Source organism: Somniosus microcephalus, chromosome 3, assembly GCF_052327205.1.
Source record: "Somniosus microcephalus isolate GS21.2 chromosome 3, FLI_Smic_1.0, whole genome shotgun sequence".
Classification (NCBI taxonomy): domain Eukaryota; kingdom Metazoa; phylum Chordata; class Chondrichthyes; order Squaliformes; family Somniosidae; genus Somniosus; species Somniosus microcephalus.
In genome coordinates this window covers 201291709-201310789 of record NC_140989.1, presented here as the reverse complement: position 1 = coordinate 201310789, position 19081 = coordinate 201291709, and the positions used below count along the sequence as shown (strand labels likewise).

Here is a 19081-nt window from a genome sequence, read left to right as displayed (position 1 = left end):
GAGGATTCGGGCCTGGGCTGGGGTTGAGGGTCGGGGGTCAGTGGGTTCGCCGGGCCTGGGCTGGGGTTGAGGGTCGGGTTCAGTGAGGAGCCGCCTCTGGGCTGGGGTTTGTTAGATCCGTGTATCTTAATGTTGTGTCCTTCAATAATCAGACAACAGACTGCAGGGAACGATTCAACAGGTATTTACTGAATGAGGGTTACTCTAGAACTACTGTACAGATCACTACTCAGGGTTTATATACAGGTGTTGTCACTGCCGGTACTACAGTATACAGGAGCTGTAAATGTAATTCTTCCCTTAAAGGTACATACATTACAATTCCTCCCCTTTTAGATTAACAGTACCATAACACTCATTTAACAATTAAATATCAAACTAATTACAATTAACACTTTTAACATGCAACATTAGCTGAAAATAGTCTATTTATAAATTCAGTCTTTGGGGAGGCTTGCTGATCCTTTCTGGATAGCGCCTTTCCCGAGTGTCTTGCTCTTGGTGCGGAGGCGATTCTGGCCACCTGTCGTCGGTTGGTTCATCAGCTTCCGATGCTACTGTTTCTGGGGTAGATGCTACCTGTACATCGGGTTCATCACCAGGTACGTATGGGCGAGGCATGGGGCTGACTTGTTCCTGTGAATCTAGGATCTGGATAGCATGGCGTCTCACGATGCTCTCCCCAACATCCACTGTGTACATTGGTGGGCCCTGCCGTGTGCATATCGTTCCTGGCTGCCATTTTTCTGTTCGGTAGTCACGGGCCAAGACTGGTTGCCCTACATTGAATCTCCTTGTTGGCTTCTCATGGATGTGCTGGAATTGCTTACTCTCAACATCTCTTCGTACGTTTGGTCTGAGCAAATCCAGGCGAGATCTTAACCTTCAGTTAAAGAACATCATGGCTGGGGCCTGGTTGGTGACTGCATGTGTCGCATTCCGGTAGGTGAACAGGAAATTGTCCACCTTGTGCTGCAGCGGAATGTTGTCATTGTACATAGCCTTTATTGCCTTCTTAAAGGTTTGTACGAACCTCTCAGCCAATCCATTTGTGGCTGGATGATACGGGGCGGATGTGTAATGCCTTACCCCATTCCTTTTCATAAATTTTCAAAACTCTTCGGACACAAACTGTGGTCTGTTATCAGAGCAAATCTGCTCTGGCAAGCCGTTCCTGGCAAAAATGGTCCGTAGGACTGCAATAGTTTTCTCCGTGGTGGTGGAGGACATTTTGATCACCTCAGGCCATTTCGAGTGCGCATCCACGGCTATTAAAAACATTGAGTCCATGAATGGACCAGCAAAATCAATATGCACCCGTTGCCATGGAGATGAGGGCCACTCCCATGGGTGCAGAGGGGCATGTGGTAGTGCATTTTGGACCTTCTGGCATCCTGAGCAGCTCTTTGTCAGGTCCTCGATTTGCTGATCGATCCCCGGCCACCACACATAAGCCCTAGCAAGGCTTTTCATTTTCACCCCTCCCAGATGACCTTCCTGAAGCTCATTGAGCACTCTCTCCCTTAACTTGGGTGGAATTACCACTCGGGATCCACACATCAAGGTCCCCTGGCATACTGACAGCTGTTCTCTTCTGGATGAGAATGCTGGCAACAGTGAGTCGCCATGTGCTGGCCATCCCTTCACCGTCAAATCATATACCCGAGACAGTGTCGGGTCATTTCGGGTCTCCTTCTCTATACCAGCTTAAGTTACTGGCAAGCATTCAATTATCGTCGAATGAAATATTTCGACAGGATCCACTGCTGGTGCTTCCTCCGCAGTAGGCAATGGCAGGCGTGATAGCCCATCAGCGTTTCCATGCTGTTTCGTGCCCTTATACTCAATTTCATATTGGTGCGCCCCTAGAAAAAGGGACCATCTTTGTAGCCGTTGCGCAGTCATCACCGGAACGCCCTTCTTGGATTAAAGATGGAGACAAGTGGTTGGTGGCCAGTCAGCAAGGTGAACTTCTGCCCGTGCAGATAGTGATTGAACTTTTTCACTCCCCACACTAGGCTGCGGGCCTCCCTTTCAATCTGGGCGTAGTTACGCTCGGCTGAGGTTAGTGATCATGACGCAAAGGCTATTGGCCTCTCTGAGCCGTCCGACAATTTGTGCGACAGCACCGCTCCAATGCCGTAGGGTGACGCATCACATGCCAACCAAATTGGTAATGCTGGGTTGTAATGGGCCAATACCTCTTTCGATGTGATTAGTGTTTTGTTCTTCTGGAAAGCTCCTCTACATTCGTCACTCCACTTCCATGGCACCCCAGTTTGCAGTAGGGTGTTCAGTGGGTGTAGTATTGTAGACAAATTTGGCAAGAACTTATGGTAGTAGTTCACCAGCCCGAGGAATGACCTCAGTTGTGACACATTTTCCGGTGCTGGAGCCTCGACTACTGCCTCAATCTTCTCTGGGGACTTATGTAACCCCTCCTTATCGATAACGTGGCCACAATACGAGATCTGTTTTCTAAAAAACTCGCATTTGGGGCGGTTAGCTCGGAGCCCATATTCCTGCAATCTAGTGAGCACCTGATCCAGGTTGGCAAGGTGATCACTGTCATTTTCGCCCGTGACCAGGATGTCGTCCAAATAACACTGGGTCCCTGGGATCCCTTGCAGGACTTGTTCCATTGCCCTCTGCCAAATAGCCGGAGCTGATGCTACCCCGAATACCAGCCGGTTGTATTGGTAGAGACCTTTATGGGTGTTGATTGTGAGGTATTTTTTTGATGCTTCTTCTACCTCCATTTGCAGATACGCCTGGGCCAGATCAATCTTAGTGAAGCGTTTCCCTCCAGATAGCGAGGCGAAAATATCTTCAATCCGCGGAAGTGGATATTGTACGGTGTGAAGGACCGGGTTCACTGTTACCTTAAAGTCCCCACAGATGCGAACCTTCCTTGGTTCCCCAGGCGTGCTGCTCAACGACTTTTTCATCACAGGGACGATGGGTGTAGCCCACTCGCTCCAGTCTACCTTGGACAGTACACCTGAACGTTCCAGACTCTCCAGCTCTGCTTCGATGGCTGGGCGGATCGCATAAGGTACCGGTCTGGCCTTAAAAAATTTTGGGCTTGCGTTTTCTTCAATTTTAATCTTCGCTGTCATGCCTTTTAGTGTTCCGAGTCCTTGCTGGAACACTTCTTTCGCGTCAGTTAGGATCTTTGACAGTCGCCCAGGTGTGACGTCGTCATCCTTTTTGTCAGCCACAGTCAGTGCCTGTATGGAATGCCAATCTAGCTGTATCTTCCGGATCCATACACGTCCTAGTAGTGGTGGTCCTCCATCTGGCAATACATATAGGTCCATTTTTGGTGTTTCCTTGCCGTTATATATAACGTTCACCCTTATTTTTCCTTTGGGGTAGACTTTTTGCCTCGTGTACATCTTCAAGACAATCTTTGTATTTCTCAAGGGTATATGTGAGAATAGCCGCTTGTAGTCCCTTCGGTTTATGACTGTTAGGGCTGATCCTGTGTCCAATTCCATTTTCACTTGGACTCCTGCTATCTTGAGCATGACCCAGATAGTTTGGTGATCCTCCGTTTTGATCACATTGGCCCTGAAATTAGGATCGGGAGCTTGCCGCGCGTGCAAGCCCCCGATGTGCACTCACCCTGCACGCCGACATCTGAAGCCCGGGCCTGCTCGCATTTCCTGTCACTGGCCCGGTTCAGCTGTCGGCGCGATGTGCTTACCTGATCCAGCGGCGTAGTTAGTGCGATGTGCCGGCTGGGAGCAGGTGAGCACTGTGCAGCCAATCAGGGGAGGGGAAACTCATTCATGAGTTTGACAGTAAGAGCTGTCAAACTCATGAAAAGTATGGGCTGCCAACACACTACTTTAACTTTAAATAAAATTTTAAAAAGCATCCCACTGATTATATTAACTATAAATAAGTTTTTTAAAATGTTTAAAAAAATTAATCAATTTTTTGAAAAAAATAAATTTTTAAAAAATAGGTTCTAAAACTAAACTTATCTTACTGTAAATTCTTTAAAAATAATAAACCTGTGGAAAAAAAATTTCTACATTGTACTAAAAGCCCACTTACCTGTAAAACGAAGTACTTACGTCTGGTTTTTCCACGTGTAAAAACCGAAGGCCTTTACACTCGAGCAACTCTTGAAAAAAAAAAGGAATTTCACTGCGCACGCGCTGCCTGTGCAGTCGCGCGCGTTCTGCCTCTTAACCCCTTGGGTCAGAGGACAGGAAATGCCGGTTTTCAGCACATGCGCTGTGCATGCTGAAAACCGGCAATTCCTCCGGGCACACACGTGAGTACCCCGTCCTTACTCACGCGTTGTGCCCGGAATTACTGGGCCATTATGTTGTTTCAGACAACCCAGCTCCTTGCTTCCGGAGTCTGTATCACTCTTCTGTTCGTCTGAACTACTCTCCGTCACCTTATGTACCTTCTTGTACTTCTCCTGTGGAGATTTCTTGCTGCTGGTTTTCTTTCCCGACCTGCAGACTCTTGCTATGTGTCCTACTTTTCCACACTGTCTGCACACTTTGTCCTTGAACCAGCAATCATTATGGTCGTGTGTTGTTCTGCCGCAGCGATAGCACTTCACTGTTCCGTATGACATTTCATTTGTGCCATATTCTTGCGGTCTCCATTTTATCTCTGCAGCGCCCCGTGCTGCTGCTTCGTGTGATACTGCAATGCTGAAAGCCTTGTCTAGCGTAAGATCCTTTTCTGATAGAAGCCGTTTCTGGGTTCCTTCACTTTGAAGCCCACACACAAACTTGTCCCTTAAAGTATCTGCTAGTCCCATTCCAAACTGGCAGTGTTTCGATAGCTTGCGCAGTTCCGTTAAATACTCAACATTACTTTCATCTTTATGCTGGTTCCTTTTGTGAAACTTAAATCTTTCTGCTATCAGCAGCGGTGTGGGGTTTAAGTGGTCCTGTAGGATTGACACTATGTTTTCAAAATCCTTTTCTACTGGCTTCTCTGGGGTTACTAGGTTTCGTAGTAAGCCATACATTTTTGCACCCATTGAATTCAACAATACCAGTGCTTTCTTCTCATCTGGCACTTCATTCACCTTGCAGTATACTTCTATGCGTTCGACATATGTCGTCCAATCTTCGACTTCATTGTCGAACGCTGTGATACTGCCACTCTTCGGCATTTTTGGGTGTGGATAGACTGGCTTAAAATGGCGTCTCCCGCGCTTTCCTTTCTTCCCCGCTGCGGCTTAAAATGGCGTCTCCTGCGCTGCTGCCAACGCCGCTCTCGGCGGACCTCAATGCAAATGGCAGCGCCTCGCGTTTTCCTGCACGCCTCTCTCCCCCGTTGATGCTGCTCGGCCCTTGAACACTGGCTGCGCTCTGCTCTCTCGTCTCTCTCCCCCGTTGACGCTGCTCAGCCCTTGAACACCGGCTGCGCTCTGCTCTCTCTCGTCTCTCTCCCCCGTTGATGCCGCTCAGTCCTGAACACCGGCTGCGCCCTGTGCGCTCTGCCCTCTCTCTCTCCCCCGTCGACGCTGCTCGGCCTTTTTCTGTGCCGCTCGGTCGGGCTCTAGCCCGTCGCTGTCCGGGAAGGGTCTGCGCAGTACCTGTTGCCAGCCCGTTTCGCTGGACCACCGTGACTGGAAAGCCAAGCCTGGCTCTCGACAGCCTCCCCTGCGATGCTCAAATCTCCACTGGATGACTGGGCGGTTGCCCATGGTCGACGCCCGTACTTCTGGACTCGACCTTCTTCCACTGTTCTCCAGGAGCGAATCCCTGGGAGGTGATGCAGAGTTGCAGGTAGGTTCGAACTTGCTCGTCGCCACTGTTAGATCCGTGTATCTTAATGTTGTGTCCTTCAATAATCAGACAACAGACTGCAGGGAACGATTCAACAGGTGTTTACTGAATGAGGGTTACTCTAGAACTAACTATACAGATCACTACTCAGGGTTTATATACAGGTGTGGTCACTGCCGGTACTACAGTATACAGGAGCTGTAAAAAGTAGTTCTCCCCTTAAAGGTACATACATTACAGGGTTGAGGGTCGGGGGTCAGTGAGGTGCAGGCTCTGGGCTTGGGTTGTGGGTTGGGGTTCAGTGAGGATCCGGTCCTGGGCTGGGGTTGAGGGTCGGGGGTCAGTGAGGAGCCGGGCCTGAGCTGGGGCTGAGGTTTGAGGGTCTGGGGTCAGTGAGGAGCCGGGTCTGGGCTGGGGTTGAGGGTTGGGGGTCAGTGAGGAGCCAGGCCTGGGCTGGGGTTGAGGCTCGGGGGCAGTGAGGAGCCGGGCCTGGGCTGGGGTTGATGGTCGGGGGGCAGTGAGGAGCCAGGCCTGGGCTGGATTTGAGGGTCGGGAGTCAATGAGGTGCCGGGCCTGGGCTTGGGTTGAGGGTCGAGGGTCAGTGAGGAGCTGGCTCTGGGCTGGCGTTGAGGGTCGGGGGTCAGTGAGGAGACGGGCCTGGGCTGGGGTTGAGGGTCGGGGGTCGGGGGTCAGTGAGGAGCCGGGCCTGGGCTGGGGTTGAGTTGCTGATGGTTTCTGTAGTGTATGTACCTTTAAGACAGAACTACTTTTACAGCTCCTGTATACTGTAGTACCGGCAGTGACCACACCTGTATATAAGCCTTGCGCATGCCTCTGTACCCCCAGTCTTGAGACTACCCTCCACCAGTAAATACCTGTTGATTGTTAAGTTACAGCATCCGTGTGGTTATTGAAAAACATCATACTCTCAGAATCACGGATCTAACAGTGGCAATGAGTGTCGAATCGAATCTACCTGCAACTCTGCATTTCCCTTCGAGGATTCTCTCCGGGAGGGCGGTGGAAGAAAGTCGAGGCCAGAAACACGGGCATCGATCACGAGCAACCGCCCAGTCGCCCGGCAGAGAGTGAACATCGCAGGTGAGGCTGTGGAGAGCCGGGCTTGGTTCCCCAGCCACGACGATCAGCAAGAGACTGACGACAGGTACAGCGCAGACCCTTCCTGGACAGCGGCGGCTGGAGCCGACTGACGGCGGAGAGAAAGCCGAGCAGCGTCGATGGGGTAAGACAGAGGGTGAAGCGCACAGGGCGCAGCCGGGGGTTGAAAACCGAGCGGCGTCGAGAAAAAAAAAACGGAGAGAGGGTAGAGCACAGCCAGGGCTCAAGGGCTGAACAGTTTCCGTGGGGAGAAGAAGGGAGAGCGCGGGAGACGCCATTGAGCCACGGAGAAGAAGGAAGAGCGTGGGAGATGCCATTTTTAGAAGCCGCAGCGGAGAAGAAGGGCGAGCGCGGGAATGAAGGAAAGCGCGGGAGACGCCATTTTGTGCCAGCGGAGAAGAAGCAGAAACGCGGGAGATGCCATTTTTGACAGTTAAATCACACCCAGGGATGCCGAAGAGTGGCAGTATCTCTACGTTCGACAATGAAGTCGAAGATTGGGCGACATATGTGGAACGTATTGAGGTGTACTGCAGGGCGAATGAAGTGCCAGATGCTAGGAAAGCACTGGTTTTGTTAAATTCCATGGGTGCAAAAACTTATGGGTTACTGCGGAACCTAATAACCCCAGAGAAGCCAGTGAACAAGAATTTCGAAAGCATAGTAGAAATCCTACAGTACCACTTAAACCCCACACCACTGCTGATAGCAGAACGATTTAAGGTCCATAAAAGGAACCAACACAAAGACGAAAGCAATGCTGAGTACCTAACGGAACTGCGCGAGCTATCGAAACACTGCCAGTTTGAAGCGGGACTAGCAGATACGTTAAGGGACAAGTTTGTGTGTGGGCTGCAAAGTGAAGGAACCCAGAAAAGGCTTCTATCAGAAAAGGATCTTACGCTGGACAAGGCTTTCAGTATGGCAGTATCACACAAAGCAGCCGCAAGGGGCGCTGCAGAGATACAACGGAGACCGCAAGAATATGGCACCAATGAAATGTCCTATGGAACAGGGAAGTGCTATTGCTGCGGCAGAACAACACATGACCAGAAGGATTGTTGGTTCAAGGACCAAGTGCGCAGACAGTGTGGAAAAGCAGGACACACAGCAAGAGTCTGCAGGTCTGGGAAGAAAACCAACAGTAAGAAATCTCCACAGGAGAAGTACAAAAGGTACACAAGGTGATGGAAGTAGTTCAGACGAACAGAAAAGTGACACAGACTCCGGAAGCAAGGAGCTGGGTTGTCTGAAACTACATAAGGTAACCAAAATGGAGGATCACCAGACTATCTGGGTTACACTCAAGATAGACGGAGTCCAAGTGAAAATGGAATTGGACACAGGATCAGCCCTAACAGTCATAAACCAAAGGGACTATAAGCGGCTATTTTCACATATACCCTTGAAAGCTACAAAGATTGTCTTGAAGACGTACACAGGGCAAAAAGTCTACCCCAAAGGAAAAATAAGGGTGAAAGTGATATATAAAGGCCAGGAAATACCTAAAATGGACATATATGTATTGCCAGATGGAGGACCACCACTGTTAAGACGTGAATGGATCCGGAAGATACAATTAGATTGGCATTCCATACAGGCACTGAAGGTTGAGGCCAAAAAGGATGACGACGTCACACCTGGACGACTGTCAAAAATGCTAACTGACGCAAAAGAAGTGTTCCAGGAGGGACTCGGAACACTAAAAGGCATAACAGCAACGATTAAAATAGAGGAAAATGCAAGCCCAAAGTTTATTAAGGCCAGACCAGTGCCTTATGCAATCAGACCAGCTGTCGAAGCAGAGCTGGAAGGGTTGGAACGTTCAGGAGTTCTGTCCAAAGTAGACTGGAGCGAGTGGGCTACACCCATCGTTCCTGTAATGAAGAGGTCGTTGAGTAATACGCCTGGAGAACCAAAGAAGGTCCGCATCTGTGGGGATTTTAAGGTGACAGTGAACCCAGTCCTTCACATGGTACAATATCCGCTTCCACGAATTGAGGATATTTTTGCCTCGCTACCTGGAGGTAAACGCTTCACCAAAATTGATCTAGCCCAGGCGTACTTGCAAATGGAGGTGGAAGAAGCTTCGAAACAATACCTTACGATTAACACTCATAAAGGTCTCTATCAATACAATTGGCTGGTGTTCGGGATAGCATCGGCTCCGGCTATTTGGCAAAGGGCAATGGATCAAGTCCTGCAAGGGATTCCAGGGACCCAGTGTTATTTGGACGACATCCTGGTCACAGGCGAAAATGACAGTGATCACCTCGCCAACTTGGAGAAGGTGCTCACCAGATTAAAGGAGTATGGGCTACGAGCTAATCGCCACAAGTGCGAGTTTTTCCAGAAACAGATCTCGTATTGTGGCCACGTCATCGATGAAGAGGGGTTACATAAGTCCCCTGAAAAGATTGAGGCAGTAGTCAAGGCTCCAGCACCGGAAAATGTGTCACAACTGAGGTCGTTCCTCGGGCTGGTAAACTACTACCACAAGTTCTTACCAAATTTGTCCATGGTATTACACCCACTGAACACCCTACTGCAAACGGGGGTACCATGGAAGTGGAATGACGAATGTAGACGAGCTTTCCAGAAGTGTAAAGAATTGATCACATCAAAAGAGGTGTTGGCCCATTTCAACCCAGCACTACCAATTCGTTTGGCATGTGATGCATCACCCTATGGTATTGGAGCGGTGCTGTCGCACAAATTCCCAGACGGGTTGGAGAGGCCAGTAGCCTTTGCGTCTCGGTCACTAACCTCAGCCGAGCGCAACTACGCCCAGATTGACAGGGAGGCCCTCAGCCTAGTATGGGGAGTAAAAAAGTTCAACCACTATCTGCACGGGCAGAAGTTCACCTTGCTGACTGACCACCAACCACTTGTCTCCATCTTTAATCCAAAGAAGGGCGTTCCGGTGATGACTGCGCAACGGCTACAAAGATGGTCCCTTTTTCGAGGGGCGAACCAATATGAAATAGAGTATAAGGGCATGAAACAGCATGGAAACGCTGATGGGCTATCGCGCCTGCCACTGCCTACTGTGGAGGAAGCACCAGCAGTGGACCCTATCGAGATATTTTATTCGTCAATAATTGAACGATTGCCAGTAACGAACACGGATATAGAGAAGGAGACCCGCAATGATCCGATGCTGGCTCGGGTATATGATTTAACGGTGAGGGGATGGCCAACACATGGCGACTCACTGTTGCCAGCATTCTCATCCAGAAGAGAACAGCTGTCAGTATGCCAGGTGACAGTGATGTGTGGATCCAGAGTGGTGATTCCACCCAAGTTAAGGGAGAGAGTGCTAAATGAGCTGCATGAAGGTCATCTGGGGGGACTAAAAAGGAAAAGCCTTGCTAAGGCTTATGTGTGGTGGCCGGGAATCAATCAACAAATCGAAGACCTAACCAAGAGCTGCTCAGGATGCCAGAAGTTCCAAAATGCACCACCACATGCCCCTCTACACCCATGGGAGTGGCCCTCCTCTCCATGGCAACGGGTGCATATTGATTTCGCTGGTCCATTCATGGACTCAATGTTCAAGGGCAGCACGGTGGCATAGTGGTTAGCACTGTTGCCTCACAGCGCCAGGGACCCGGGTTCGAATCTGGCCTCGGGTGACTGTCTGTGTGGAGTTTGCACATTCTCCCCGTGTTTGCGTGGGTTTCCTCCGGGTGCTCCGGTTTCCTCCCACAGTCCAAAGATGTGCGGGTTAGGTTGATTGGCCATGATAAAAAATTGGCCCTTAGTGTTAGGGGGGATTAAATACGTGGGGTTACGGGGTTACGAGGATAGTGCTTGGGTGGGATGGCTGTCGGTGTAGGGACCGGGTGCTAGCGTTTGGATGATCAGCCATGATCTCGTTGAATGGCGGAGCAGGCTCGAAGGGCCGAATGGCCTACTCCTGCTCCTATCTTCTATGTTTCTATGTTTCTTAATAGCAGTGGATGCTCATTCAAAGTGGCCTGAGGTGATAAAAATGTCCTCAACCACTACAGAGAAAACGATTGCAGTCCTACGGACCATATTTGCCAGTAACGGTTTGCCAGAGCAGATTTGCTCTGATAATGGACCACAGTTTGTGTCCGAAGAGTTTCAAAAATTCATGAGAAGGAATGGGGTAAGGCATTACACATCCGCCCCGTATCATCCAGCCACAAATGGATTGGCTGAGAGGTTCGTACAAACCTTTAAGAAGGCGATAAAGGCCATGTGCGACGATGAAATTCCACTACAGCATAAGGTGGACAATTTCTTATTAGCCTACCGAAACGCGACACATGCAGTTACCAACCAGACCCCGGCCATGATGTTCTTTAACCGAAGTTTGAGATCTCGTCTGGACTTGCTCAGACCAAATGTGCGAAGAAATGTTGAGGATAAACAATTCCAGCACCTCAATGAGAAGCTGACAAGGATCTTCAATGTAGGACAACCAGTCTTGGTGCATGACTACCGAACAGAGAAATGGCAACCCTGATCGATATGCACAAGGCAGGGGCCATTAAAGTACACAGTGGATGTCGGGGAGAACATTTTGAGACGCCACTTCGATCAGATCTTAGCGTCACAGGAACGAGTCAACCCCATGTCTCGAGTACCTGGGGATGAACCCGACATACCGGTAGCATCTATCTCAGAACCAGCAGCAGTGGAAACCGATGAACTACCCGACGAAAAGGGGCCAGAATCGCCTCCGCACCTAGAACAAGAACCTCAGGAAAGGCGCTATCCCGAAAGGATCAGGAAGCCGCCCCAAAGACTGAATCTATAAATGGACTATTGTTGTTTAATGTACATGTTAAAGTGTTAATTGTTATTTGAATATTAGGGGTGCTACTAATCTAAAAGGGGAGGAATTGTAGTGTATGTACATTTAAGACAGAACTACTTCTACAGCTCCTGTATACTGTAGTACCGGCAGTGACCACACCTGTATATAAGCCTTGCACATGCCTCTGTACCCCCAGTCTTGATACTACCCTTCACCAGTAAATACCTGTTGATTGTAAAGTTACAACATCCGTGTGGCTATTGAAAAACATCATACTCTCAGAATCACGGATCTAACAGTTTCCTCTCTCGGACGGCAGGATTCCACCCGATAGACCAGCTGGTCTTCTCCGATGTCACCACGAGCATCGCCAATGTGTCCTGGCGTTGGCCATGGCATGCCGCCGAAATGTTTATCCTGAATTACAATCCGGGGACGTACGGGGAGACCCTGCAGGTGACAGTGAACGGTACGCAGACACACACCACGCTGTCTGACCTTGAGCCTGGAGCAGAATACATCGTGACGCTGGTGGCTGTCCAGGGCAGTATCACCTCCGAGCCCATTGTGGGGACCTTCACCACAGGTAGGGAAAGAGTGCTGGGATATCTCAACAGCTAACATGGGCCCCAACACCATACATACATCGTAATAAGCAGCGCCAACAGTGAAAGAGAACCATGTATCTGGGACACTCTAACCCCTCTCTCACACTACTGTATGTGGGACACTCTAACCCGCCTCTCACACTCCTGTATCTGGGACACTCTAAACCCTGACTCACACCCCTGCATCTGGGACACTCTAACCACCCTCTCTCACACTCCTGTACCTGGGACACTCGAACCCCTCTCTCATACTCCTCTATCTGGGACACACTAACCCCTCTCTCACACTCCTGTATCTGGGACACTCGAACCCCTCTCTCACACTCGTGTATCTGGGACAATCTAACCCCTCTCACACTCCTGTATCTGGGACACTCGAATTCCTCTCTCACACTCCTGTATCTGGGGTACTCCAACCCCTCTCCCACACTCCTGTATCTGGGACAATCTAACCCCTCTCCCACACTCCTGTATCTGGGACACTCTAACCCCTCTCTCACACTTCTGTATCTGGGACACCCTAACCCCGCTCTCACACATTGTATCTGGGACACTAACCCCTCTCTCACACTCCCGTATCTGGGACACTCCAACCCCTCTCTCACACTCCTGTATCTGGGACACTCTAACCCCTCGCTCACACTCCTGTATCTGGGAAACTCTAACCACTCTCTCACACTCCTGTATCTGGGACACACTAACTCCTCTCTCACATTACTGTATCTGGGAAACTCTAACCCCTCTCTCACACTCCTGTATCTGGGGCACTCTAACCCCTCGCTCACATTCCTGTATCTGGGACACTCTAACCCCTCTCTCACACTCCTGTAACTGGGACACTCTAACCCCTCTCTCACACTCCTGTATCTGGGACACTCTAACCCCTTCTCACACTCCTGTATCTGGGACACTCTAACCCCTCTCTCACACTCCTGTATCTGGGACACTATAACCCCTCACTCAAACTCCTGTATCTGGGAGACTCTAACCCCGGTCTCACACTCCTGTATCTGGGACACTGTAACCCCTCTCTCACACTCCTGTATCTGGGACACACCAACCTCTCACACTCCTATGTCTGGGGCAATCTAACCCCTCTCTCACACTCCTGTATCTGGGACACTCTAACCCCTCTCTCACACTCCTGTATCCGGGACACACTAACCCCTCTCTCACACTCCTGTGTCTGGGAAACTCTAACCCCTCTCTCACACTCCTGTATCTGGGACACTCAAACCCCTCTCTCACACTCCAGTATCTGGGACACTCTAACCCCTCTCTCACACTGCTGTATCTGGGACACTCTAACCCCTCTCTCACACTCCTGTATCTGGGACACTCTAACCCCTCTCTCACACTCCTGTATCTGGGACACTCTCACCCCTCTCTCACACTCCTGTATCTGGGACACTCTAACCCCTCTCTCACACTCCTGTATCTGGGACACTCTAACCCCTCTCTCACACTCCTGTATCTGGGACACTCTAAACCTCTCTCACACTCCTGTATCTGGGACACTCTAACCCCTCTCTCACACTCCTGTATCTGGGAAACTCTAACCCTCTCTCACACTCCTGTATCGGGGACACTCTAACCTCTCTCTCGCACTCCTGTATCTGCGACACTCTAACCCCTCTCTCACACTCCAGTATTTGGGACACTCTAACCCCTCTCTCACACTGCTGTATCTGGGACACTCGAACCCCTCTCTCACACTCCTGTATCTGGGACACTCTAACCCCTCTCTCACACTCCTGTATCTGGGACACTCTCACCCCTCTCTCACACTCCTGTATCTGGGACACTCTAACCCCTCTCTCACACTCCTGTATCTGGGACACTCTAACCCCTCTCTCACACTCCTGTATCTGAGACACTCTAACCCCTCTCTCACACTCCAGTATCTGGGACACCCTAACCCCTCTCTCACCCTCCTCTATCTGGGACACTCTAACCCTCTCTCACACTCCTGTATCTGGAACACCCAAACCCCTCTGTCACACTCCTGTATCTGGGACACTCTAATCCCTCTCTCACACTCCTGTATCTGGGACACCCTAACCCCTCTCTCACACTCCTGTATCTGGGACACAATAACCCGTCTCTCACACTTCTGTATCTGGGCACTCTAACCCCTCTCACACACTCCTGTATCTGGAACACTCTATCCCCTCGCTCACACTACTCTATCTGGTACACTCTAACCCCTCTCTCACACCCCTGTATCTGGGACACTCTAACCACTCTCTCACACTCCTGTATCTGGAACACTCTATCCCCTCTCTCAAACTCCTCTATCTGGGACACTCTAACCCCTCTCTCACACTCCTGTATCTGGGACACTCTAACCCCTCTCTCACACTCCTGTATCTGGGAAACTCTAACCCCTCTCTCACACTCCAGTATCTGGGACACTCTAACCCCTCTCTCACACTCCTGTATCTGGGACACACTAACCCCTCTCTCACACTCCTGTATCTGGGACACTAACCCCTCTCTCACACTCCTGCATCTGGGACACTCTAACCCCTCTCTCACATGCCTGTATCTGGGACACTCTAACCCCTCCCTCACACTCCTGTATCTGGGACACTCTAACCCCTCTCTCACACTCCTGTATCTGGGAAACTCTAACCCCTCTCACACTCCTGTATCTGGGACACTCTAACCCCTCTCTCACACTCCTGTATCTGGGACAATCTAACCCCTCTCTCACACTCATGTATGTGGGACACTCTAACCCCTCTCTCACACTCCTGTATCTGGGACACTCTAACCCCTCTCTCACTCTCCTGTATCTGGGACACTCTAACCCCTCTCTCACACTCCTGTATCTGGGACACTCTAACCCCTCTCTCACACTCCTGTATCTGGGACACTCTAACCCCTCTCTCACACTCCTGTATCTGGGACACTCTAACCCCTCTCTCACACTCCTGTATCTGGGACACTCTAAACCATCTCTCACACCCCTGTATCTGGGACACTCGAACCCCTCTCTCACACTACTGTATCTGAGAGACTCTAATCCCTCTCTCACACTCCTGTATTTGGGACACTCTAACCCCTCTCTCACACTCCTGTACCTGGGACACTCTAACCCCTCTATCACACTCTTGTATCTGGGACACTCTATCCCCTCTCTCACACTCCTCTATCTGGGACACAATAAACCCTCTCTCACACTCCTGTATCTGGGCACACTAACCCCTCATACACACTGCTGTATCTGGAACACTCTATCCCCTCTCTCACACTCCTCTATCTGGTACACTCTAACCCCTCTCTCACACCCCTGTATCTGGGACACTCTAACCAGTCTCTCACACTCCTGTATCTGGAACACTCTATCCCCTCTCTCAAACTCCTCTATCTGGGACACTCCAACCCCTCTCTCACACTCCTGTATCTGGGACACACTAACCCCTCTCTCACACTCCTGTATCTGGGAAACTCTAACCCCTCTCTCACACTCCTGTATCTGGGACACTCTAACCCCTCTCTCACACTCCTGTATCTGGGACACAATAACCCCTCTCTCACACTCCTGTATCTGGGACACTAACCCCTCTCTCATACTCCTGTATCTGGGACACTCTAACCCCTCTCTCACACTCCTGTATCTGGGACATTCTAACCCCTCTCTCACACTCATGTATCTGGGACACTCTAATCCCTCTCTCACACTCCTGTATCTGGGAAACTCTAACCCCTCTCTCACACTCCTGTATCTGGGACACTCTAACCCCTCTCTCACACTCCTGTATCTGGGACACACTACAATACAATACAATAATACAATACAAATCGCTTTATTGGCATGATAAGGTACATCTTATGTTGCCAAAGCATCAAAATACATTTATGGTTGAACACATAAACGCGGTTCCATTCATACAGTGTATAAACAGGTATATCCCTGAGTTTATAAATATATTTTCGCCTTGTTTATATATACTCTTGTCTTAGTTTACTGGTTGTCCCTCTGTTCATGGCAAGCTGTAACATAGTGTGCCGCCAGTGTTACACAGCTTCTCTCCTCCCCCAGTAGGAATGGGAGTTTTTGGTTGTCAGTCAGATTTCTGAATTCAGGGCATATTTGTGAGAATTTTTGATAGAAATTCTCTCTGATGCCCTGATATTTTCCACAGGCTGTGAGGAAGTGCATCTCTGTCTCAACTACTCCCTGACTGCAGTGAGAGCATATCCTGTCTTCTCTTGGTAGCCTGGTCTGCCTGTGTCTGCCTTTTTCGATCGCTAGGCTATGTTCGCTAAGTCTGTACCTTGTCAAGGTTCTTCTCAGTTTGTTATCCTTTACCATGGTCAGGTAATCAGCTATGTTGTATTGTCTGTTTAGGGCCAAGTAGCAATTGAGTTTGCTTTGGGTTTTTGTTGTTTCTGCCCAATATGACAGATATTTTTCCTTTTGCTTAGCGACGATTGTGTTGGGTCGAATTCTTTGTGTTACCCTGTCACTGTCCTGGGGCTGGTTATTGTTAGTATTGTTATTAGTTACTTTATTGAGTCCCAGGACTAGTTGACTGAGGGTATTCTTCTTTATGGTCAGCTCTTGGCATTTCAGGGCGTCGTAGTGATAGCATTGGGGGTTGCTCATTTGTAGGTGATTCCAAAATTTGGTGGCTCTTTTTTGGATAGTGATTATTAATGGGTATTGGCCTAGTTCCACCCTGCATGCGTTGTTTACTGTTTTCCTTTGAGTCCGGAGGATACTTTTACAGAATTCCGCATGTAGGATCTCAATTGGGTGTTTGTCCCATTTTGCAAAATCTTGTTGTGTTAGTGGTCCCCAGACCTCACTGCCATAGAGTGCAATTGGTTCAATTACTGATTTGAAAATTTTGAGCCAAATGCTAATTGGGATTTCTATTTGGATTGATTTTTTGATGGCATAGAAAGCCCTTCTTGCTTTCTCTTTCAGTTCATTCACAGCCAGTTTGAAGTTTCCCGTAGAACTGATTTTTAAGCCCAAGTATGTGTAGTGAGTGGTTTGTTCAATTTTGGTTGTTCCTACTGTGAAATTTATTGTGGGTCCATGTTGTTTGGATCTTTGCTGGAACACAAGGACTTTGGTTTTTTGGGGATTTATTGTCTAACCCCTCTCTCACACTCCTGTATCTGGGACACTCTAACCCCTCTCTCACACTCCTGTATCTGGGACACTCTAACCCCTCTCTCACACTCCTGTATCTGGGACACTCTAACCCCTCTCTCACACTCCTGTATCTGGGACACACTAACCCCTCTCTCACACTCCTGTATTTGGGACACTCTAACCCCTCTCTCACACTCCTGTACCTGGGACACTCTAACCCCTCTCTCACACTCCTGTATCTGGGACACTCTAACCCCTCTCTCACACTCCTGTATCTGGGACACTCTAACCCCTCTCTCACACTCCTGTATCTGGGACACACTAACCCCTCTCTCACACTCCTGTATTTGGGACACTCTAACCCCTCTCTCACACTCCTGTACCTGGGACACTCTAACCCCTCTCTCACACTCCTGTATCTGGGACACTCTAACCCCTCTCTCACACTCCTGTATCTGGGACACACTAACCCCTCTCTCACACTCTTGTATCTGGGACACTCTAACCCCTCTCTCACACTCCTCTATCTGGGACACAATAAACCCTCTCTCACACTCCTGTATCTGGGCACACTAACCCCTCATACACACTGCTGTATCTGGAACACTCTATCCCCTCTCTCACATTCCTGTGTCTGGGACACTCTAACCCCTCTCTCACACTCCTGTATCTGGGACACTCTAACCCCTCTCTCACACTCCTGTATCTGGGACATGCTAACCCCTCTCTCACACTCCTGTATCTGGGACACTAACCCCTCCCTCACACTCCTGCATCTGGGACACTCTAACCCTTCTCTCACGCTACTGTACCTGGGACACTCTAACCCCTCTCTCACACTCATGTAACTGGGACACGCTAACCCCTCTCTCACACTCCTGTACCTGGGACACTCTAACCCCTCTCTCACACTCCTGTATCTGGGACACAATAACCCCTCTCTCACACTCCTATATCTGGAACACTCTAATCCCTCTCTCACACTCCTGTATCTGGGAAACTCTAACCCCTCTCTCTCCCTCCTGTATCTGGGACACTCTAACCCCTCTCTCACACTCCTGTAACTGGGACACTCTGTCCCCTCTCACACACCCCTGTATCTGGGACACCATAACCCCTCTCTCACACTCCTGTATCTGGGACACTCTAACCCCTCTCTCACACTCCTGTATCTGGGACCCTCTAACCCCTCTCTCACACTCCTGTATCTGGGACACAATAACCCTTCTCTCACACTCCTGTATCTGGGACACTCTAACCCCTCTCTCACACTCCTGTATCTGGGACACTCTAATCCCTCTCTCACACTCCTGTATCTGGGACAGTCTATCCCCTCTCTCACACTCCTGTATCTGGGACACTCTAATCCCTCTCTCACACTTCTGTATCTGGGACACTCTAACCCCTCTCTCACACTCCTGTATCTGGGACACTCTAACCCCTCTCTCACACTCCTGTATCTGGGACACTCTGTCCCCTCTCTCACACTCCTGTATCTGGGACACTCTATCCCCTCTCTCACACTCCTGTATCTGGGACACTCTATCCCCTCTCTCACACTCCTGTATCTGGGACACTCTAACCCCTCTCTCACACTCCTGTATTTGGGACACTCTAACCCCTCTCTCACACTCCTGTATCTAGGACACAATAACCCCTCTCTCACACTCCTGTATCTGCG

At 49.8% G+C, this 19081-nt stretch overlaps 1 protein-coding gene across 4 annotated transcripts in view; it reads left to right on the top strand.

The window, feature by feature from the left end:
• Positions 1–19081, top strand: part of tnr (tenascin R (restrictin, janusin)) — a 1257678-nt gene that overhangs the window by 558830 nt on the left and 679767 nt on the right. For all 4 annotated transcript variants that reach the window (XM_085982119.1, XM_085982118.1, XM_085982121.1 and 1 more), the window contains exon 11: positions 11999–12265. In XM_085982119.1, coding sequence (XP_085838245.1) covers positions 11999–12265 — 267 coding nt within the window. The remainder of the gene's footprint in view (positions 1–11998; positions 12266–19081) is intronic.